Source organism: Cavia porcellus, unplaced genomic scaffold (genome assembly GCF_034190915.1).
Source record: "Cavia porcellus strain 051 isolate PalLab524CR breed Dunkin Hartley unplaced genomic scaffold, mCavPor4.1 scaffold_27, whole genome shotgun sequence".
NCBI classification, from domain to species: Eukaryota; Metazoa; Chordata; class Mammalia; order Rodentia; family Caviidae; genus Cavia; species Cavia porcellus.
The window spans coordinates 5349231-5373172 of record NW_026947510.1 but is presented as its reverse complement, the minus strand read 5'-3'; the positions used below and the strand labels follow the sequence as shown (position 1 = coordinate 5373172).

Here is a 23942-nt window from a genome sequence, read left to right as displayed (position 1 = left end):
CACACTCATGTTTACATGCCTGCACTTGCATACTGCACTGAAACATTCACACTTTCACACAGACATCTAGAAGCCCCCTTTGCAGCCTGTGAGGGGTCTGAAGAAAGCAGCAAGCTCTGCTGTGCTTGTCTGTTTCTCTCCTGAATCGCTGTTTCCTCTGCAAAGCTCTGTACCCATCTGTCTGTCCACCAACTGCAAGAGCCTGAGAACCATGGGCCCCATCCTGCCAGCATCACACCCTGGCCATGCTCTGTGACATGTCCACTGCCCATGGCCCCAGGGTGTTGGCCTTGGTCCCTTCTCTGTCACCTGGGTCCCTCACTGCTACCTGTAAACTCACCCTCTGAGGGTTGGCTCGGGCACTCTACTCCCAGAGTCCTGACCTGTGGAAGGGCCTCCTCGGGTGGCCACGAGCTCAAGCTGCTCCTATCACAGCACTTGGTCACTTTGCAACTGCCTGGTCTTCTGTCTGTTGGATTCAAGGGAGTGTCTGTGCTTTAGTCCCAGCTGTGTGACCCTGGGCAGGTGACCTAATGTCTCTGGAGTCTGCTCTCCTTGTGTCTAAAACACAGGATTTACCATGTGCCTGTCCTGAGGTCTTTTACACCCCATGGAACTGGCATGAAACCACTGATGAGAGTAAATATACATCCCAGAGAGGCAGAGTAACAGGCCTAAGGTCACACAGCCTCTATGTGGGAGGTATGTGCTGAGTCCAGCTGCCCCTCAGAAGTGTCTTAGAGGTGACAGGAAGGTGGCTGCCACACAGTGAGTACCCAGGGATGTGTATGTAGGGCAAGAACTGACCCGAGACCTGGCTTCCTCTGGTACCTTCCTCGCCATCACTGAGTCACAGCAGGACAGACACAGAAGACTAGGGCAGGAGCCATAACCAGCACTCAATGGAGGCCTACTATATATTCATCACCAGGCTGGTTTATTTTTATTAGATTCCATAGCAGGTTTTGGTGCACGCCTGTAATTCCAGCACTCACGAGGCGGAGGCAGGAGGACCACTGTGAGTTCAAGGGCAGCCTAAACTGCATAGTGAGACCTGTCACAGCAGAGCAGAGAAGATGGAGACTTCTCTGCCATCACCCTCTGAGTGCCCTTCTGTCACAAGGTGAACCCACATTACACATCAAGGAACCCAGAGTCCACAGTTTACCCTAGGTATTGTGTATTCTAAGAGGTTGCTTATTTAAAAGATGGGGGAGGGTGTCTTTCCACGGTAGCCAGGTTGACCCTGAACTTCTGGGCTCAGGTGACCCTCTTACCGCAGCTTCCTGAATAGCTGGGACTGTGGACGTGCTCCATTGTGCCTGGCTCATGCAGTGGGTTTGAGCAAATGCAGCATGACAGGTACCCACCAACGCTGTGCCGTCCAGGAGAGTTCCACCACATTCGAACCTTGTGTGCTCTCCTTTTTCAACCCTGTAGTTTGCCTTTGCCATGCTGTATGTTGGGAAGTGCAACATGTAGCCTTCCTATGTCAGCCTGTTTCCACAGTCAGGTGCACTCAGGGTCCCTCTGTCTTCTTCCACCTTTAGTGCATCTTCCGCTGTTTCACTGTCTGGAAGGCCACACTGACTTATGTCCCCACCCTCCTCTAGGTCCTTGGTGGATTCTAAGTCTTGGCAGCCATGAATGAGGCTGCTGTAAACTCCAGTATGGGTTGGTTGTTCCTGTACACAGGTTTCAGCTCCTTTAGGGAAACCCTCAGGAGCATGAGTGACGGACTTTGTGGCCACGGTGGGCCTGGTTTTGTAAGAATCCACCAGCTCATAGTGGTCAGGCCATCTCATATCCTCCAGCAGCAAAAGGGAGTCCTTGGAGGCTCTGCATCCTCGCTAGTATTGGGTCTGGTCTGTGTTTTGAGTTGGGCATTCTAATGTGTGTGTAGTAGGAGCTTGTTTTTTTTTTTTTTTTTTTTTTTTTGTACCAGGGATCGAACTCATGACCTCACACTTTCCAGGCAGGCGCTTATACCACTGAGCTAAATCTTTGGCCCCTAGGAGCTTGTTTTTTTTTTTTTTTTTTTTTTTTTTCTTTTTTCTAGGAGCTTGTTTTAATTCACATTTTTTTTTATTTATTTAAAAGGAAAAAGAGAAAAAAAGCAGAACAAAACAAAACAGTGTAAGGGTACAAGTAATTCAGAATTACAAAAAAAAAAAAACAGTAAGCTATCACCAGTTAATAGATTACACGCTATCATCTTAGAAATGGTGTTTCAGATCACAGGATCAAAGCATACAAGGTGAACATTCAAACAGTGAGACTGCAAATAGTTGTGTTCAGTAATCCACTCAAAAACATTAATATGGTCTTCTATTTAACACACCTAAACACCCTTGATGTTGTATCCTTTAGGGCACTTTTTTTCCTCTCTTTATTACAACAAAATTTACGTATTTTGGGTTTTATTGCTCCCTTAGATCTTATTACTTTTTTTGTAAGAGAGTAAAATCGAGCATGATAAAACAAAGCTGTCAGTCAAAACCAAGTATAGACATAGCACATGATGTAAAAACAGAGTACAAGTTTATCAACAATGGTTACCATAATGCCTCTTGCTTCCTTAAGAAGAACTGTCTATCTCATAGGTATTATAAACTTGAACAAAACAGTAGAGAACAAGACCAATAAAACCTAAACATTGTAAATCTTACAGAACCTCAAAAGAGGATAATAGTCAAATCAGAATGGGCATCATAGTGAATCTTATTGCCTTCAAAGTAGTTGCGTATACTCTGATACTTGATACTTTCATACAGAGCAGAATAGAGTCTAATCAGTCAAAACAAGATAATGGGGGTATTACAGGACTTCAAGTTAATAGGAAATCAAAAAAGTTACTATAATATATCCTGCTAGTTTTTTTAATTTTTTCCCCTTAGTTTAAAAAAATTTTAAAAATTAAATAATTTTTTAATGAATAAGGGAGAGGTTGAGATAAAAGGGGGCATAACAACATAACAATACAGGTTAAAGCATGACACTTTCAGCAACCTAGTGCTTCACCATCAAATAACCCAATAACCCGACTTAATAGTAGTTACCATAGTGCCTTTTTCCTTGAAATATTTGAATATAACTTCACATGCTATAGCATCAAACATATCAAGATAGTGTAACACCATTCAAGTGGATGAAAGCATTGTAGAGTATTTAGAACCAGCTAACAGAAAAATGAACAATGGTTTCTATATTGTCTCTTTGCCTATAACAATTTTTGCTTATACTGCTGAGCTAAATCTTTGGCCCCTAGGAGCTTGTTTTTTTTTTGTTTTTTTTTTTTTTTCCCTAGGAGCTTGTTTTAATTCACATTTCTCTAAGGGTATTTGGTGTTGAACATCTTTCTGGTTTTTTTTTCCATCTGTATCGTTTTTGGTGTCATATCTCTTCAACTCATTGACTTTTTTTTTCTTTTTAATTTTTGAGACTGGGTCTTGCTAAGTTGCTAAGTCACTCAGGCTGGGTTGAGTTTGTGATTTTGTCTCAGCCTCCTAACCTCCCAGAGAGCTGAGATCCTGGGTGTGTATATCACCTAGTTTATAGGGAATCTTGAAGCTGGACAGTGTTACTCTCCCAACTTTGCTCTTCAATATTGTATTAGCTATTCTAGGTCTTTTGCTTCTCCATATACACTTTAGATTCATCTTACTGAAAATATCTTTCTGAGATGTTAATTGGTTTGTAGTCACCATCCTTATAACTGAGACAAAAACCTGACACTCACAGTGGTAAGGAGGTGAGGTATAATTGACCTCACCGTTTCAGGGGGCTCAGCCCACGGTAATCTGGCTCCAAGGCAAGAGCATCATGGCAGGAGACAGACGTGCCAGAGAGGAAGGAGTGAGGGCCCCTATGTGGTCCATAAGGCCATGCCTCTGTGACCCACCCAGGCACACCCAGAAGTGCGATTTACTGATGTCTTGTGCAGCTCGCAAGTCAATTAAGTGGACATGCTTAAGCTCAACTACCACAGTCAGGTTTCACTGAACCTGTTGACCAAGTTGGGCTGATGTATTTTTATTTTTATTTGTTGATTGATTGACTTTGTCTTTTTGAGACAGGGTCTCACTATGCAGTTCAGGATGGCCTTGAGCTCACTTGGTAGCCCAGGCTGGTCTTAAACTTGAAATGATCCTCCAGCCTCAGCCTCCCGAGTGCTGGGATTATAGGCTGATGTATTTTTAAATGGGTTATCTTTTCAGGTTTAAGATTCTCTGGGACTGCTACTGTTAATATCACCGCTTTTTAGATGAGGAAACAAGTTCAGACACTTCCCAGGGGTCAAGTTGAGGGAAGGCTCTGTGGAATTGGACTGGGATATGCCTCTGCCAAAGCACACTGACACATACATGTATTTCCCAGCTTTTCCTGACACAAGGGCTAAAAAGTCAGCAGTGACATCCCAACAATTGGATTCCTGTCTCTGTACTCCATAGGCCATAGAACTAATCTGAACTCTTCAGAGAAGTGGCCAGTGCCAAGGCTGGAGCAGGGAAGGCTCAAAGGAGTCTGCAACATTGTACATATGCCATGAAGTTTTTAAAAAGGATGAAAGAAATAAGAGAAGTATGTCAGAAGGACACAGGATTGTATTTTGCAATGGTGTCTTGGATATGACATGAAAAGACATGTAATCTCAGCACTTGGGAGGCTGAAGCAGGAGGAATGCTCTGAGTTCAAGACCAGCCTGAGCTACACAGTGAGTTCAAGCCCAGCCTGAACTGCATGGCAAGACACTGTCTCAAAAAGACAAAAACTAAAAGCAACAAAAAGACAGGCAAGCAAAGATAAAACAGCTAAACTGAATTTCACCAGAATTACAATCTTCTATGTGTGAAAGGGCACTCTCCACAGAGTACCCCATGGGACAGGAGGAGATATTCGCAAATCTCAGTTCTGGTAAGCAATTAATGCCCAGAATATAGAAAAAAATATAACCGACAAATATAATATCAAGAAGCAAGCAAAACAGGGGAAAAATGGATCAAGAGTCAGACAGACATTTGTACAAGGAAAATATATAAAGGGCAACGAGTGTAGGAACCACTGGTGGACATCATCGGTCACTAGGGAAATGCAGATCCAAACCCAGAGGAAGCTCATGCCCACTGACAAAGAGAAGCTGTTCCCTGGAAAGAAGGAAGGGGAGAGGATGAGGATTGGTGTGGGGACTTGGGTCTTTATCACTCAGAGTTGCCATATGATCCAGCAGTTCGGCTTGGGGGCCTTGTACCTGAAGAATCCAAAGCAGAGTCCCTGAGAGACCTTCGGACATAAACATCAGGGACAGGTGTATGGACAGGATGAGGCAGAGCCTGCTGTGAACTATCCCTTGGCCTGGAAAAGAAGGGCATCTCGCCATCATAACAGCATGAGGGGTCGAAAGGGCATGGTGCACAGTAATCCACCACAAACACAGCATAATCCTACTTCTCTGGGGTACAGTAGAATGCTGGCTGGGCTCAGGGAGGATGAAGGTAGTGTCACTGTTGGTGGGGATGTGGCTTCAGCCTGGAATACAGAAAGTTTGTATAGGGTGGTGACGGTCGCTCAGCATGGGAAGGAGTGGGCTGGGTGCACTATACTACTCAGTGTAGTCAAGTTTATACTATTTGTATGTTACCGCGATGAACAACAGAAGGACAATGGTTATCACACATTGAATAAAACCAGCACTGAATTCACACTGACCATAAGGGCACTTCTCACATCAATGTATCCACTAATGAGACACCAGCAGAGCTAGGAAGTGACCATTGTACAACAATTATGTCAAGATCTGGCTTGCCTGAACATGCCGTCAACTGGTGGCAAATGGAGCAGAGAAATCTGGGTGGGGGACAGGGCATCTGTGTGGCCTATGTTATCCCTACACTTGATTGATATAAGGGGGAAACGGGAAGCAGTAATGGAGAAACAGCTGTGACAGCGGCATGGCCAGGAAGTGGGAGGCACCCTTGGCCAGCTCTGAGGCTTAACTGGTAAATATTCCCCATATAAGCCAGCTCCTCCCAGGCCCAGTGCAACTTTCTTAAAACCTGTCTGCTTTACATTTCTGCTGCTTCAAAACAAAGCAGCCAGATCACCATTAACCCCAAGGTAGCAGATTATGGTTCTGTCCCTGCTTAGATGGGGTTGGGGACAGACCTGGCACAGAGGCCTGTCTCTGGCTCTGAGGCCCACAGAGGAACTGGACTTTGCCCTAGTGCCAGGCCATAGTGTGTTTGCCTCTACTCCCCTGCTGCGCTTGGGCACGCAGGCTTCCCTTTCCTCTGGATAGCAGAAGGATCTGTAGTTTCTGGATGTGAACAGAAGGGGCAACCATATCCCATTTCCCTGAGTCCACGGTAGGATGCCAGGAAGGAGGGGTCTTCTGTGCCCAAACAGAGGAGAGGTTGCCCCCTCTGCAAAGGGTTTTCAAGGAGGTCTGGACTGCTGCCCAAGGTGGGCTTGGTCTGGTTTGGCAGCACACGGGGCTGGGGCACAGCTCAGTGGTAGAGCACTGGCCTGGCACATGGGTGGCCCAACTGACACTGCATGGGAAGATTTGTACACTTGGTATCATTTTTTCCGTTTTAATTTCTGTGAGTCCTCGTTTGCAGGACAGGACAATTACGTGCCCTGTGGCGAGTTAGTGCATCCGGGTGATACACTAACACACTATCACTCTTCCTACATCCCCTTACCTCCCCACCTTAGTCCCCTTTTTATTTCCAAAAGATCTCTCTCCCTGGTTCCTATTGTTTAACCTTTGTTTGGCTCTTTGATAATTCTGCCTTTCGGTGTGGGCCATGGCAAGTGATATCACTGAGCTACAGCTTGTCCTTAACTGCACAAATCTTAAGAATATATTTCTACAGCAACTGGTTGGGTTAGTACACGTGAGTAATAAGCTTTTGAGAGGCAGAGGCAGGAGGATTGCACATTCAAGCCCAACCTTGGCAACTGAGTGACTTGGCAAGACCCTGTCTCAAAAAATAAAAAAGGACTGCAGAGGTGGCTCAGTGTGAAGGCAGGCCCTGGTTCAATTTCCTGTAAGATGGAAAAAAGAAACAAAGAATTTCACATCATGAATCACATAGCCTGGGTTCTTTGATCCTGTTTTCTCACACTCAACAAAATGCTGGGGAAGCTATTCTTTTCTGGTACTGGGGATGGAACCAGGGATGCTCTAGCACTGAGCTACATCCCCAGCCCTTATTTTTTGAGACAGTTTTTCACTAAATTGCCAAGGCAGGACTCAAATTGAGATCCTCCTGTCTCAGCCTCCCTCAGTGCTGAAACTTCAGGCATGTGCCACCAGGCCTAACTGGGGAACCCCAGCATTTACCATCAGCCTCAACACTTGTTTCTCCCAACTTCCCTGTGGCATCAGTTAGTATTTGCTAGTGCCTGGCCTTATGCCATATACTGAAAGGTGATAATGGAAAAAAGACATGGTGCAGTAGGCAGGGAGGTGGCCTGGCACTCCCATAGGCCCATGGGTCTATTTATAGGGTGGTTTAGGTTATTTAAGGTATAAATGGGTCAAAAGTAAAAGTGTGCTAAAAAGAGAAAAGGGCCATATAAAAACAAGGCAGGGCAATGCTTCCTCTATTGTAAGTAGGGTTACCATCTTTATTTTTTAAAAATTTTTTTGAGAGAGGAAGTCATGGTGATCCTTCTGCTTCACTCCTGAGTGTTGAGATTACAGGTGTGCACCACTATGCCCGGCCATTTGTGCATTTGTTAACTCAGTGATTACCTCCGTAGCCCCTAAAGATGTAAGAGAGCCAGGGTTTGGAGCAGCAGAGAGGAAAGAGGAAGTTTTGAGTATATTGGGCTAAGAAAGGAGAAGTTTGGGGTATTTGGAGACAGCATCACGGAAAAAGAGAACCTTGCTATGGGGCCAGGAACCTGCCTGAGGAAATGATCTTTGGCTTAGCCGTGAAAGGTCACCTCTGTTGGAGGTAAAGGTGAACTCGCAAAGGAAAGGGCAGAAGCAAAGTCCCTGAGGCAAATGAGAGATGCTCACAAAAACATGACCTCTTGGCACTGATAGGTGACAACTCACTTCCTAACAGCTGTTTGTCTTGCTGCCATGGAAATACATTTTTTTGCTCTATTTTTTGAATCAAGATCTCACTCTATGGCCTAGGCTGGTCTCAAACTCACCATAATCCTTCTACCTCAACCTGTTGAAACTGGGATGACAGGTGTGCACCACCACACACAGTTGAAATACATGGTTTGTCAGTTTCTGTGCTTCTTGGTGTCTACTAACATACCTTGATTGATTGATTGGTACCAGGAATTGAACTCAGGACCTTGCACTTGCCAGGTAGGCACTGTGCCACTGAGCTATTTCCCTGACCCCTTTTAATTTTGTAAGCTACTTTCTTAACTGCTTCCCCAAATTAACAAGTGAAGGCCACAGAGAGACACAGGAAGATTGCAAATGTGACGTTAGTGCTGCAAAGCTTTTGCAAAATTTCAATGGAAGTTCTGCTAGACCAGTGGTGATGAACCTAGGAAATGTGGGTATGCAGAGCATTCTCCGTCAGTAAACCAGCCAAGTTGCCCCAGCCAAGCTTTGACAAATGATCAGTGTGCATACAGGAGCAAAGATCACATTAAATGTGCAAAAGCACATCACATTTCACTTTTACTTTTCAACAAAAAGCTATTTTCATCATTTAAAGCTATTATCGTGTTTTTCTTTTAAAACAAAAGATGTTAGCATAGGACTTGTGGTTTCTAAATTAAAACCTCAGTAGCAGTGTTGGTACTTTGTATACATAAGTGGGCTTTGGGTGAAGTTTGGGTACCATATCTAAAAGGTTTCCCAAGCCGGGCGTGGTAGCTCATGCCTGTAATCCCAGCACTTGGGAGGCTGAGGCAGGAGGATCATTTCGAGTTCGAGACCAGCCTAGGCTACAAAGTGAGCTCAAGGCCAGCCTGAACTGCATAGCGAGACCCTGTCTCAAAAAGACAAAAATAAAAAATAAAATAAATAAAAGGTTTCCCATCGCTGTGCTAGATGTTGCAAATAACAAAGTTCTTAGTTATATCTGTACTGTCTTTAACTCCTGTTCATCTCCACTGCAGTCTTGTTTTCCTTTTTTTTGGTCCAAAAACCTGAACTCAGGACCTTGTGCTTGTCAGGCAGGCACTGTGCCACTGAGCTATATCCCGGGTCCTAATTGCAGTCTTTTTTTTTAGGTACCCTGGTTAGCTCAGTCAGTAGGGCATGACTCTTAATTGCAGTCTTTTTTTTAATATAACTTTTTAAAGAGAACAAAGCCAAGCAAAATAAAACAGAGTAAAACCAACCAAAACAGCAGAGTATGATAGGATCTTAAAACAAAATAATAGGAAATCAACAATGGCTACCACAGTGCCTCCTTCTGTCTTCAAAGTATCTGCCCATACCATCAGACATAGCAAATCAAACAAAACAGAACAGAAAAGAACCAATAAAAACAAAACGTGAATACAAAACAGGACTTCAAAGCAAGATAACAGTAAGCCCAAAATGGCTAGCATAACATATCTTGTCATCTTTGAAACAGCTATCCATGCCATCAGATATAACAAAATCAAACAAGACAGACAGAATAAAACAATGAAAACCAAACTAAACAATGAAAATGATACAAGACTTAAAACAAGATAATAATGAATCAACAATGGCTACTACTCTCAGAAGAAAATTCCCCACAGACACTACACTGTGTATTGTTATCCTCTAAACAGAAGATCACATTACTGGCTTTAGGCCTACAAAGTCAATGAAACACTAAACACTACAAGCATTAAGTTGTATTTTACTTCAATAGCTATCATCTCAGCCTGTGTTTCTCCCTATCAGCTGGTTGCTTGTGGTCCCCTTGTGTTCCAGCCTGTGCATTGGAAGGGGGTGACGTCTCATTCCCTGCCTTGTGGCCTGCGAATGGCACTGACTCACAGAAACGGGCTGGTGTCTTGTTTTCTTCCTTTTGGCCTGCACATGGCACCGACTCACAGGAAGGGGCTGGTGTCTGGTTTTCCTCTCCAAAGCCTGAGCATGGTGCTGACTCACAGGAAGGGGCTGGTATCTGATTGTCCACCCTGTGGCCTGTGAATAGCGCTGACTCACAGGAGGCGGCTGGCTTGTTTTCCTTGGTGGCCACAAATGGTGCCAACTCACAGGAAGAGGTTGGCATCTGGTTCTCTTCCCCAAGAATGGCACGGACTCCAAGAAGGGGCTGGCATCTGGTTCTCCTGACCCAATTGCTGTCTTAATAGTTGCTCAAGTTCAAGTTCATTTCAATTCTTTGCATTACAAACATCCTCTTGCACAATGCAATTGTATTGTGCACATGAATCACCAAGGTCAAGTTAACAGGAAGCTGGTAATTAAGCCCATCTGAAAAGGGCCTTAGGTTCCAAACTTCCAATGTGCTGGCCCCATGACTGCACTGCAATGATGGTCTAGATTAGAAGACATGAGAAAAGCCTGGTGTCTTGACACTTAACTGCAATCCCAGCACTTGTGAGGCCGAGGCAAGAGGGTAACTGTGAGTTCAAAACTACCCTGGACTACACAATAAAACTGTCTCAAAAACCCAAAACAAACAAAACAAAAATAGGCTGAGGATGTAGCTCAATGCAACAGCCCTGGGTTCACTCCCAGTACTAAAGGAAAAAAAAAAAAAAAAAAAAAAAGACGTGAGGTCATTGTTTTCTTTCAATGTTGTAAACTTTTGGGGTGGGAAGTTGTCACTGAAGATGAGCTCCAGGCCAAGTGCATGCTAAGCACATATGCTCCACCCCAAGTCTACAGTACCTTATTTATCCTAAAAATGGCATTGTAAAAAAAAAAAAGAATTAAGACCAGTTCTGTCTGTGCACCAACTCCCATGATGAATGTAATCACTATGTACTGTAAACATGGACTAACAAAAAAATTAACAAAATAAAAAATAAAAAGAGAATAAAAGGACATTTTAGGCACTCTAATATAGTCATTAAAGGAGCTTGAATAGTGTGTCATGTGGGCAAGACCCTGGGTTGAATCCTCAGTCCTTAAATAAGTAAATGAATAAATAAGACACTGGAGTTTCCAATATCCAGTATAAGATAAAAAAAATCCTAGCTTTTGAAATTTAGTTTGTTTTTGCAGTGCATACTTTGCACCATGCATGAGGCATCCCCCCAGCCCTATATATTTTTTGTACTGGGATGGAACCCAAGTCCTTCACATTGAGCTATATCCCTTACTTTTAAAAAAATTTTTTAAAAAAATTTTTGAGAGGCAATCTCATTAAAATATCCAGGCTGGGCTAGAACTTTCAACTCCCTGGAGAGCTGGAATTATGAGTGTGTCATCACACTCCGCAAAAAAATTATTTTGATTATAGATGGCAGAGGAATTTGCATGTGAAAATCTCTCTCCAATATTTTCTATGTTGGAAAGATGAAAAGAATGTTGAGTTTTATAACTTATCTTAAAATTAATCTAGTTCTTTTTAAAATTTTATTTTAAAGAGAATAAAACCAAAAAATGAAACAGAATAAAGCCAATCAATACAAAACAGTGAAAGTGATATAGAACTTCAAAACAGCTTAACAGTGGCTACCATAATGCTTCTTGTAATCTTCAAAATTGTTGCTCATGCCATCGGACATAATTAAATCAAACAAAACCGTACAGAATAAAACTAATCAAAACAATATTGAACAAAACAAAAACAAAAGTGAGAACAATATTGGATTTAAAAAACAAGACAGCAGGAAATCTCCCATAGTTCCTATATTGCATACTGTAATCCTTTAAATAGATGCTCAACTAGCTTTAGGCCTGCAAAGTCAATCCAACAATACAAGCATTAAGTTGTTTTTATACAATTGCTATCAACTCAGTCTGTGTTCCTCTCAATCAACAGGTTGCTTAAGGGAGGCAGTTTCCTTGTCCTCCAGCCCCCACACTGGCTGGCTCATGAGAAGGACAAATTGGCTTTTTGTTTATTTTCCTGGGGCCTGCATAGGTGCCGCTGGCTCATGAGAAGGATAAATTGGCTTCCTGCTTCTCCCAGGCCCTGCAGGGCTGCTGCTGGCTCACGGGAAGGGCAAATTGGCTTGTTTCTCTCCCTGGATCCTGGACAGCTGCCACTGACTCATAGAAAGGGTAAACTGTAATAATTTAGTTTTTTAAAAGAGTAGAATATATTTATTGAGAGAAAGAAAGCTTCTGTCTGGAGACAGAAGGGGTCTCGAGCAGGTTGTCAAGGACTGTCTTTTCTAGGAACTTCTCTAGAGCAAAATCTCGGGACGAGATGGGTTCAAGATGGGGGAAGACTGGGTACTCACAAAGCAGATCAGCATAAGGTGGATCATAACTATAATTAGTCAATAAGATTAATAGTTCAGGTAAAATTGATTAAATTGGGGACAAATGGGGAAGCCAGTCATGTAGAAAGCAGACATTCTTAGAGAGCTGTGACTCTTCCCTAGGGAGTTGTAATGGTGACTCCAGGCTTCCTCAGGGTGATACAGAACTATTTAGAATATCAGTCCTTAGGATGTGGATGCATTTATTTGATCCTTTATCTTGAGGCCTGGCCCACAGCAGGAGGTGTCTGTCTCTCCCACAGTTTCAAGGTATCTGTATTGGCTCCTTTGAGGACCTAGCCCTGTTCACTGCCTATAATATGTCTAACTAACTCGGCTGCCCACAACAATCCTCCCTCTGAAGAAGTAACCCAGACTGCCATGAGGGAGTAACGGGGATAACCAGATCTAGCTTCTTCAGGCTGAAGAGGGTCTTAGTGGTTGAACGTCAATCAGAGGTACTTCTGTAGAGATCCTAGAGGCCTCGATAGTCTAGAGGCCCTCAATAGACACCAGGCATTTTTATCTTGGGTAAGTGCACAGCTTTAAGTCTGGAGGAGACAAAGCCAAAGAAACAGTTGAAGTATGTATAGGCCAAAGAGTAAAATCAGTAAGACAGTTATGAGTATAGTTAACAAAATTTTTTTTATAAGTATCATCACTTAGTTTTTCTTTGAAGAATCTTTTACTTTGTGAGATCTTTGAGATTAGGTACATCAAATTTTTCTGTACATTAAATTTTGTTTTCTTTAGACAGGGTCTCATTATGTAGTTCAGGCTGCCTCAAAGTTGGAATGATACTCCAGTCCCCCAAGTATTGGAACTACGGGTATGTATCACCATACCCAGCCTATACATTGAATTTTAATTTTTCTGTTATTCAGGTTAAACCATCAATTTGACTTAGAGCATCATGCTCAGTCAATATTAGGATAATACACACATGAGTTTGAAAGTAGAACCTGGATGGTGTTTTAGAACTTGTGTTCTTTATTAATCCCCTCATAGAAAGGGCTTTGCCTACTGTTTGTAACTGACATTTTTGCTGGCATACAAGTCTCATTCAATTTTCCCATCACATATTTAACAGTGGTGTTTTGCATTTATAGTCACTGAGTCATTAATACACCCAAACATTTAACTGAATCTTTTCAGCAGTCATATCACTCTTGGAAGATATTTTAAAAGCTTAGTAATGGCACAGAAGATTTTTGACAGTTTAAAGATTGCTTTAAAAAGAAGTACAAAGCCAGGAGCAACTCAGTGGCTGGGGCTCAGCCTAGAGGATGCAAGGCCCTGACCTATACCCTGGCACCTGCAAGGGAGTGGGGCATCATTTTTCTTGAGGGTTTTCTAATGCAGCCTTACATTTTACAAATATTTGCACTACTGTCATATTTATGGCTCCTGTTTTTCATGTAATTCAGGTTTTGTAAGGATTCTGCTAGTTTTAAAATAATTTCTATTCAGTTTTATAAAAAATACCTCCAAAGTATTCACATATAGACATATTTCATACTGCATGGTTTAAATTTGAGGCCATGGCTGGGTGTAGTGGCACATGTCTGCAATTCCATTACTCAGGAGGCTGAAAGGATCTGAGTTTGAGGCCAGGCTGGACTACACAGTAAGTTCAAAGTTAGCCTGAATACAGAGACCCCATTTAAAAAAAAATTCAATAGTATTTTTTTTTTTTTTTTGTACCAGTGATCAAACTCATAACCTGCACTTGCTAGGCAGGAGCTTGTGCTGCTAAGCTAAATCCCAGGCCCAAAAAAATTCAATAAATTTGAGGCCAGTCCTCTAATCATTGATATTTTCTTTACAACAGGTTATTTGAATCTTCTAGAATTTTATAAGACTGAAATCCTAAAGGGTTTGCAGATTTTTCTGTTTTGTAATTTTGAGGGGATTACTAAAACTTATAGTAGTTCATTATCTTTCTTTCTTCTTTTTGTGGTACTGAGGATTGAACAGAGGCCCTTTGAACTGGCGTATATGTCCAGACTTTATTTAGTTTTTGAGGCAGTACCTCACTAGATTGATAAATTGCCCAAGCTGATATTGAACTTGCCATTCTCCCGCCTCAGCCTCCGAGTGCTGGGATTACAGGCAAGTACTACTATGCCTGAACCAAATAGTTTTCTGGGTTTTTTAAAATTGCTAAATATGTTCTATTCTATGGACATAGCAGTTACCCATTTGCCAATTTATGAATATTTGTGTTATTTCTAGTTTTGTCAAAAAATCTATTATAGAACCCATTTCCTTATATATTGTTTCTTTCCTTAAGAATTGAGAGAGCAGTGTCCAACCATGGGATAGGTGAATTTATTTTTTATTTGCAGTGCTTTTTGTTTGTTTGTTTTTTTACTTAGACTTTTGCTAAGTTGCTAAAATCTCCCAGGCTGGGCTTGAACTTGTGATCCTGCTGTCTTAGCCTCCTAAAGCCCTAGGCTTGAGGGTCTGTGCCCAGTTTGAAAAATTTTTAGAGAAACTGCAACACTGCGATCTAAAATGGAGATTTCCTTTGCACACCCACTGGAGCGTACGGTATTTTCCAATTCCCCTCCATCCCTGTGCACGTTTGCTATGTTTGGTCTTTTATGTTAACCCTTCTCATGCATGCTGACTGACATTTTTCAACAATTTCTGCTGCATTTCTCTCAGGGCTCTCAATGTTGCATAGTTTCCCCTTTTTTGTCTGGGAGTGGAGACATGAGCTGCATGCACCAGCTGAGCCCTCACCTCTGAACTGCACCCCAGCCTGAGTGCTTACCCTGTGTACCTTTTCACTTGAGTATTCTTCATTAAAATGCCCTTTCCTTAAAACAAAAAGGACCAGAGTTTAGAGGTCTGCAAGTTAACCACAATCACCATCTGTGCCAAGTGACTCCTATCAGGAGTTGCACCAAAACGAGCACAATTTGTTTTGCATTTTTCACATCACCCCGTGTTTCTGTATCTGCTTATACATATTTTAACCACTACAATGGGCTTTGTACTTTACCAAGTAACAGTGCACACAGATGCTTGCCTTCTGTATCTTCATTCTGCCTGGATGTGCTGAGCTTCTGTAGATTGGGTAACATCTCACTTCTGCACTCTTCCAATTTACTGGATGAGGCTTATGGATGGGCACTGCTGCATCCAAGCTATATATTATAATATATATTATATATTAGTAGTAGTAACCCCACAATCTCCCCAACTTGGGATGTAGAGCTTGAACCCAGCCATCCTGGTCCTACTTCCTCACCTTAGTTTCCCTCCTATAGCCTCCCCTTCTACTGAGGCCTCCACTGTCCTTTTCTGGTTTTCTTCCTTGTTTTTTTTTTTTTTTTTGTTTGTTTGTTTGTTTTGTTTTGAGACAAGGTCTCACTATGTAGCCCAGGCTGGCCTTGAACTACTACCAATAATCACCAAATGCTGGGATTATAGGTGTATACTATCACACCTGGCTTTCTGGGCTCTCATCTGCATATTTCCTGCTGCCTGCTTTCTTGTTTACTAAGATGCTCTAATCTGCTAGTAATTATACCTAATTCTACTTTAATGACATCCTTACCGAGGAGTCATATATCTGTGCATACAATACAATGCATTTGTTTAAAACGCACAATGTACCAAGTCCCGACCTATATGCACACTCAGAACCAAGGCCATAATCAAGATTTAGATTTTTACCATCCCCAAAGTCCGTGTCCCTTTGTCTCTTTCTCCCTCCAAATCTGGTTCCAAACAACCACTGATCTGTTACTACTGATCAGTTCACATTTCCTATAATTCTATGTAAACTGAACAAAGCCATATGTATTCATTTTTCACTCTGTTTCTTAGTATGATTTTGAGATTTGTGCATGTGATTGAGTGTACTGGCAGACAATTCTTCACTGACAAGTAGTATTCCACTGCATGAATTTATCTATTGATTTGTATCTTTTTTTTTTTTTGTGCTATGGATTGAACTCACGACCTTGCACTTGCCGGGAAGGCTCTTATGCCACTGAGCTAAATCCCCAGCACCTGGTTTTTGACACTGTTCTTGTACAAGTCTGAATGCAGGTATGTCTTTCTTTTTTTTTTTTTTTTTTTTTTTTTTGAGAGAGGGTATGTTTCTGGACTTGCCCTAGTCTTCTTGGCTTAAGTGATCCTCCTGCCTTAGTCTCCTTAGTAACTGGGACATCAGGACCCTCTCATACCACTTCACTCAGGTAGACATGTTTTTATTCTCTTAGGTAACATGTGATGGTCTCTTTGAGGATCAACTTGGGTATACTATAGTCTCCAGCTATTCAGACACAAGTCCAGGGCTGGGGTGTGGCTCAGTAGTAGAATGTCTGCCTCAGGAGTGCTGGGCCCTGTATCCCAGCTTGAGCAGGTTAAAGCAAAACCAAATCTCAGTGCTGCCATGAAGGTATTTGTGCATGCATTTGGACCTGACTTTAGTAAGGGAGCTTATCTTATACATCATCTGGTCAGGCCTGATTACATCAGTGGAAGTCCTGAGAGGCAGAGACGCCACCACCCTGAAAAAAGTTGTGCATGCACAGTTTTGGCCTTGCTTGGGGAAGCCCAGCCTGCTTCCCTGTGATTTCACATCTGCCCATTAAGAACTCCACACTTTCTGGCTCTGCTAGTTTAAACCCTAGCTGACCCGGATCTCCAGGTAAACCATGGGTCATGGTGCATGCCTGCAAGTCTAGCTGTTCAGAAGACCTGAGGCATGCTGGGTATGATGGCACATGCTTGTAATCCCGGCACTTGGGAGCTGAAGCAGGAGAATGGCTGTGAATTCAAGGTGAGCCTGTACTACATAATGATATCCTGGCTCAAAAAAAAGTCAGAGAGCTAAGGCAGGAGGACACGACTGCAAGGCTAGCATGGGCAACATAGCAAGGATCCTTCACTGTCTTAAAACTTTTTGTTTGAGACAGGGTTTCACTATGTAGTTCAGGATGGCTTTGAATTGGTGCCCATACCTCTGCCTCAGCCTCCCACTTGCTGTTACAGGTGTGTGCTACCAGGACCAGTTTCAAAAAATTCTTTTTTTTTTTTTTTTTGTCTTTTTCATTTTTACCAGTAGCAGGGATCGAACTCACGACCGCCTGCTTACAAGGAAGGTGCTTACGCTGCTGAGCTAAATCCCCAGCCCCCAAAATTCTTAATTTTTTCTCAATAGGGTCTTAGGTTTTCTTGAATTAGTTCATAAGATTAACAATGGTAGCTGTATTTCCAGTGGGATAGAAGACAGTGGCAATAGCACAACAGACGTTGGCTATGCCTTGTCAAATACCTATTTAAGTGAGGCCTTGAGTAATCATGTCTTTGTTACCTTGGGATATTTTATTTTTTTGATGCCAGGGATCGAACTCATGACCTTGCGTTTGCTGAGCAGACACTTACACTGCTGAGCTAAACACCCAGCCCCATTGTTTTTTTTATTTCAAATTTTGGGTTTTTTTTGGTATTGGGGACTGAACTCATGACCTAGTGCTTGCCGGGAAGGCACTTATGTTGCTGGGCTAACTCTCCAGCTATTTCAATATTTTTTAAACAAAGCTTGAGAATTTAAGAATTTGATATTGGGGCTGGGGATTTAGCTCAGCGGCATAAGTGCCTGCCTTGCAAGCAGGCAGTCGTGAGTTCGATCCCTGGTACCGATAAAAAGGAAAAAAGACCAAAAAAAAAAAAAAAGAATTTGATATTATAAATAAGCTGTATTAGACATTTCACAGTAAACTAAACAAAATTTTATTTTTTTCTTTTCCTTTTCAGTTTTTTTTTCCTGGAAGGGCAAGACAACCATTAAAGAAAAATACAGCTTAAACAGAAGAGGGTCCAGGAGACAGGTACAGAAACACAAGGTATGTCCCACCCTGACAGAAGGGTCTGCTTTTGGCACAGACCTCTGCAATTAAAATAAAAAGACAATTTGGTCCCCTTGTCTGGAGAAGACACCATCACTCTATGGACAGCATTCATAATCATTTCTTGAAGAACCCATTCTTCTTCCTGGGATTCTACACCTATGCAGTATTTGGTGGACCCCAAGGTCAGCCAGGGACAGAAGGGTACAAGGGACTCTCTGGGCATTGTACTGCCACATTCCAGCTTCTCGCATACTTTTTTTTTGTGATCTTTTTGAGACAGTTTTTGCTAGTTCAAGATGGTCTTGAACTCACTGTGTAGCCCAGGTTGGTCTTAAATTTGCAGTAATCCTCCTGCTTCAGGTTCAAAAATGCTGGGATTACAGGCATGCACCACCATGCCCAGCTTAGCAGTTACTTTTGATGTCATCAGAGGATTTGAGAATGGGAAACACACTCAAGCTACCAGGTGGCCTTCAAGCAGGTGACCTCAAGTAGCTGATCTGTTAAAAATGGAGAGGAGAGGAAGACAAGGAGCATAAGAAAAGTCACAAAAACATTGGCCAGAAGTATGAAAAAAAAGTGAAAATTTTCCTTAAAGACAACGAGAAAAGGCTATGTATGGTGGTGTGCACACCTGTGATCCCAGCACTCAGGAAGCTGAAGAGGATCACTAGTTCAAGTCCAGCCTGAACTACACACCTGTCTTAATATCCCTGTAAAAGAGACAATTAGAAAAAAAGTCCCCCATTTAAATTTTTTTTGTTTTTACTTGAAATCTGTTAGCCAGATGGGGTTTCTGGGTTGGGGTAATCTGTTTCTGTTCATCCTTGGTTGCAGCCACTGACATCATACACTTCAGGACTCTAACTTCAGTGTGCGGCAATCACTGTGAATAAACACACAAAACTGCAAAGCTTGGCAACTGCTCCTTTTCATAGGGACAATAAGTTGGGGCCCACATGTGGGAGGAAACACATTTTTTGGTCTGAGAAACTGGACTGTAAATCTGCTTCCTGCATATGCAATTCACTTAGGTCTTTTCATAAATCTTTTCAACTTATAGAAACAACCTGTCCAGGTCCCTCCTCAGGTCAACTAGCAAACCCTTGGCAGAGTCCAGGTTGTGCTCAATTCTTTCAATTTTGATCAACTGCTAGGAAAAACTGTCCATGGTAGCTCTGAGCATCTTGAAGTCCAACTCCACCTGGTTTCCTGTTGCCTCAAATCTGTCCAGTGACAGCCTGTCAGCAGGTTGGGGGCAGCTGGTAGCTGGGTCCTCCCTGAAGTATGTGCACCTACTTGTGTTTGCTCTTTAGCTCCTCCATGTTGCCATACAGCAACCAGCTGTGCCTCTTTCAGGTTCTGTACTGTGCTGGTCAGGGTGTCCCTGTCCACTTTGGAACCCTTGTTCTGCAATGTGGCCAAGTGCTACTTGTGTACCTGTTTCTTGGACATTAGGTTCTCAGCCAGGTGTATAGAGGCCTCAGCATGTCCAGTGTGTGTGTCTAGAACTCTGTACCTTTACAGCATGGGAGCTTTGACCCTGTGCTGGTACAACTACTCCTGCAGCCTCCTGACTTTATTTGAGAGGTGCAGGATAGCCTCCTCTGAGCATTGCAGCTTTTCAGTAAGGGCCTGCAGGGTGAGATGCTCAGCCTTGCTGCCTCCTTGAAGATCTGCCGGTTCCGCTTTAGCCTCACCAGTTCCCACACCTTGCTGGAGACCTTTGTTGCCATAGCCTGCAGGGAAGGTCAAAGGACCATCAGGTCCCCACTGCTCTGGAACTTGGCTAAGTTCTGCAATTTCTGCACTGTGGTCTTCATGTCCTGCCTGTCCCCTGCCAGATTCCTCCAGCACAGCCGTCTTTGCTCTGACATCGTTGATCTTGTCCTAGCTCTGCTTCTGCAGGTCAGCAAAGATGGTGACATTGTTGTGGATGGTGATGTTGTTGTTGGTGAGTTCTGTCAGCCTCTCTTCTACAATGTGCTCTAGGGACATGAAGTTGTCCTCACCAGTGTCCTTCACCATGTGGATAAAGTATCAGAGGCCCTTAATCTCCTGAAATTTCTTCAGGACATCAGCAAATCAGCTAACCTCCCATTTCCCAGCTTTCTCTGAGGTTCTATTTGTGCTGGGACTTCTCAAGATGAACTTCAACATCTTAAATGTGGCTTGCAGTGACTGCACCTTTTGCTCCATGTCACATAGGCCCCAGGCCAGCTCAAAGCGCTAACGCACCTCTTCCAAGATGTGAACACCCCAGTTTGAGCACTAGGAAACAGCAGGAAGAGTGCAAAGCTGGCTGCCTGTGGAATCTTTTCTTTTGGTTGAGTGTGTGTGATAGCTCGGGTGAGGAGAAGAGCAAGCTATCTTGGAATATTTTCTAAACTATAAAGGAATTAGCTAGATGTGCTTAGCCACACTGAAGCACATGGTCACAGGCTCAGCCTCACATAGATGATAAGCATCTGCAATCTCCTTACCTGCCCAGAGAGAAACCTCCAGGACCAAAGCTCTGAAAAGAAGCAGAATTCCACTGTGAGCCTGGTTGACAGATGCTGCCTGGAGCCTTGGTCACTGCCACAGAGGGCCACAGTGCACACCCTTAGGATTGTGGAGCAATGTTCTGCCTTGTTCCATGGATAGATTTTCTCTTGGGAGACAGTTTTGGTTGTGCTAAGCCTTGACAGACCCTTAACACTTGGCCACAGGTCAAAAAGCCACTGTGTGACTCTAAGCTCTCATCAGTCTTAACTCAACCTATGGGCTGCAAACTGCGCACGTACATAGCATGCTACCACCCAGTGGAAGTGGGGTGGATGACTCTGGCCAGCTCCAAAGGGCCCTGAAGGCATAAGAAGTCTCACAGGACATTACCTTTATGCAGCCAACTGAGGAAGAGAAAACTCAGGCCTGTTTTACAGTCTGATTTCCAATGGTTTTGCAACGTTCAGACACACTTGGTGACTTATTAGTCACTACACAATAGCCATTCATTCCCTACCTCCACTCTCCTGCCTCGGCATAGTCACCCAGCCAGGACCTGCCTCAATTGTGAGACCCTGTCCCTCTTCACACTGCTGAGCAACCTTCTCCTGTAACCTCGCTGAAGACCCTCCGAGGCTTCCGGAAACGTTACTTCACCTGTTCTGGGCTTCCCGCGCAGGAGACCTCACCCTTGCCTTACGGAGTTCCTTCCTGACTCAGCCTCTAGAATAGCAGCCACCTCCATCCTCCACTAATTCCCCTACAAATTTCGCCCGGCATCATGAAGGAGCGATCAGAAATTACAAATTTAACGGGGTCTTTTTCCGCGCGGACGGCTCCCTTCTCCCTCACCTCTCAAACCTCAGAAAGCTAAGAGTTCGGTTGCCACTCGGCGTCCCCAAGAGCGAAGACATGAACTCGGGAAGCGGAACACGGGCGTCAATGGCTGACATCTCTTAGACCGCGACCGGCACGCCAGCACAGCCTCGGCCGCCCTTCTTTCTAGCGCACTATTACCGCTGTCGAAGTTCAGGCTGCCAGTGCAGCTTCCCAGGTCCTCCCGCGGCTTGTTTGGCGCTTGCGCGGGTGGGTGTGGCCATATGGCCGTGGCCTATCCCCACCCCCGGCGGCGTACGCACGCCCCGACGCACCACCTCGCGCATGCGCCATCGGCGGAGGTGGAGGCTGTGGGCGGCGGGGGCGCGCGCGCTCTCGCTCCCGTTCCTCGCGCCTGGCGGAGGCGCGGCGGCGGCTGAGGCGGCGGGGGCAGGGCCGGGAGGGCTTGGGGGATGGATCTGGCGCGGTGGCTGCGGCAGCAGCGGGGGCCTGAGCTCTGGAGACAGCGCTGCGGGAAGGCGGCTGCCCTCCGCTGCCTGCCGGTGAGTGCGCATCCCCGCCCCCGGTGGAGTCCTGGGAGGCAGCAGAGGGGTTGGCTAGGGGTGGGCTTGTGGAGGCTTGGCTGCCGCCCGGCCTTTACTTATGGCCTGTAGTGGCTCGCCCTGCATCCCCGACCTCGGCCGCCAGCGACTCCACCGCTGTCACTATGACCGCGTCGTCTCCTCCCTGAACCCCCCCCCCCTTCGTTTCGTGGACCCCTTCCTCTCCTCGCTCGCGCACCCCTACCCCTTTTCTTTTCTGGCATCCCTTCTGTCGTATCCTTCCCTTTCTCGCACCCCCTTTCCTTTCCCGCACCCCTTTATCTCCGCATTCCCATTCCGCGCACCCCCTTTTCCTTTCTCCGCTCTCCTCCATCCCCGAATCCCTTTTCCCTCCCCGCACCCCATTTCCCTCCCATATCCCCTTTTCCTCACCGCACTCCGGGTCCCCTATACCACTCTTCCTTCTTTGCACCATGTCTCCGCATCTCATTTCCCCGCATCCCAGTCCCCCGCACCCGGTCTGGGCAGAGGTGAGGGAGGAGCTGGCAGAGGAGCAGGGCCTATGCTCCGGGGCTGTTCGGATTTAGCTCCTTGTGGGGTCCGAAGTTCTGGGAACCCTCGCTTGCCCAGTGTCCCCAGAAGTTGGCCGTCAGGTCTGGGCCATTGCCACCTGAAACCAGTTCTGCACCTTTTGTTTTGTTTCTGAACTAGGCATGGTGGGGGGTGCTGTCCTGCTAGAACCGGGACACAGGCGGGCCGCAGGGTCGTGTCACCCCTCTGGGAAGGGGAAAGTGCGGGAGATGGCCAACCAGAAGGGTCAGGATCTGCCAGCAGATGTGTGTGCAGGGTTGGTCCCGGGGTCAGTATGGTTCGGTCCTCTACAGCACGGACCTGGGGCCATTCAGGTGAGTCTACCAGGAGCCCGCTGGAGCTGATGGCAGGCTTTGGTGACACATTTCATACTAGTCCCAAGAAGGCTCCCGTCATTGTTCACTGTTTGCCATAGAAAATAGAAAGATGACCCCCACCATCCAAAATGGTTGCTGAGAGTCAGGCTTGTCAGAGGTACTTGTGCTATAAGCATCTCTCAGGTCCAAATTCCTAAATTGGTCCATTACTGAACGCCTAAGGCAGGAAAAAACAGGTACATTTAAAGTAAACAAAACTTTGATTCTTTTACACTTTCTATCTAGTGTCTTAGATTTAGGGGAAGCAGTTGGTTAAACCTAACCCTTGTCTTTTTGAGGTACCAGTGTGTACAAGTCATTGCTAACATTAACCCTATAAAATTCCTCCAGGAGGAGGGTACTTTTTTTCTCTGTAGATTAGAAAGATTGAGACTCAAACTGCGAGTACATGGTAGTTTTACTAGTGTCACGTAACAAACAATGTCTATAGGTAGGATTTTAACTCAACAATACCTTGTCTCCATCAACAGAGTTGGCTTGTATTTTTCCTTTTTTTTGAAATCACACACCCACTCTCTGGCTAGTATAGAAAGATTAAAAAGCTGTTTCTCATCTGTGGGCGGTAACCTTTTAATTTCTAAAAAATTTTCAGCTGCTTACAGAATAGATTGTTGATCAGCAGCATAGGAAAAATTTACATATTGAAAATTCATTAGCATGTGATCTGATTGTGAGCATTTATTAATATTCAGCATGAGGTTGGTACTGTGTTAGTTATAGGAAAAGAGATCTCAGTACTGTACTTACATTTTAAAATAATCAGGAGCATCATCAGCTGATCCTGCTGTGACATCTTGCAGCGGTTAAGAGAATCTTTTATAACCACAAAACCTTGTAGTCTACAGTGTGATGAAGAATCACAGTGTCTT

The 23942-nt window shown here is 44.3% G+C and overlaps 2 protein-coding genes across 7 annotated transcripts in view; one reads left to right on the top strand and one right to left on the bottom strand.

Annotated features, from left to right (window-relative positions):
* Positions 1-14594: 14594 nt before the first annotated feature.
* On the bottom strand, positions 14595-22275 carry LOC134473468 (cbp/p300-interacting transactivator 4-like). 4 transcript variants are annotated; one of them, XM_063237775.1, is made up of 2 exons: positions 21579-22275; positions 14595-15521 (listed from the first exon to the last, which is right to left on the bottom strand). In XM_063237775.1, exon 1 carries the CDS (start codon positions 22115-22117, stop codon positions 21740-21742), a length of 378 nt encoding a protein of 125 aa, XP_063093845.1. In that variant the 5' UTR covers positions 22118-22275; the 3' UTR covers positions 14595-15521; positions 21579-21739. The 4 variants fall into 4 exon arrangements, with proteins under 4 accessions (XP_063093845.1, XP_063093842.1, XP_063093843.1 ...); XM_063237772.1 differs by lacking the exon at positions 14595-15521 and adding an exon at positions 18097-20754; XM_063237773.1 differs by lacking the exon at positions 14595-15521 and adding an exon at positions 18097-19125.
* Tmcc1 (transmembrane and coiled-coil domain family 1) overlaps positions 21966-23942 on the top strand; it is a 209061-nt gene continuing 207084 nt past the window's right edge. For all 3 annotated transcript variants that reach the window (XM_063237767.1, XM_063237766.1, XM_063237768.1), the window contains exon 1: positions 21966-22105. The gene's annotated coding sequence lies outside the window, so the exon portion shown is untranslated. The remainder of the gene's footprint in view (positions 22106-23942) is intronic.

Bases quoted from the DNA above. Each gene is read 5' to 3' on its own strand.
- LOC134473468 (XM_063237775.1), bottom strand. From the start codon at position 22,117: ATGCGCACTCACCGGCAGGCAGCGGAGGGCAGCCGCCTTCCCGCAGCG.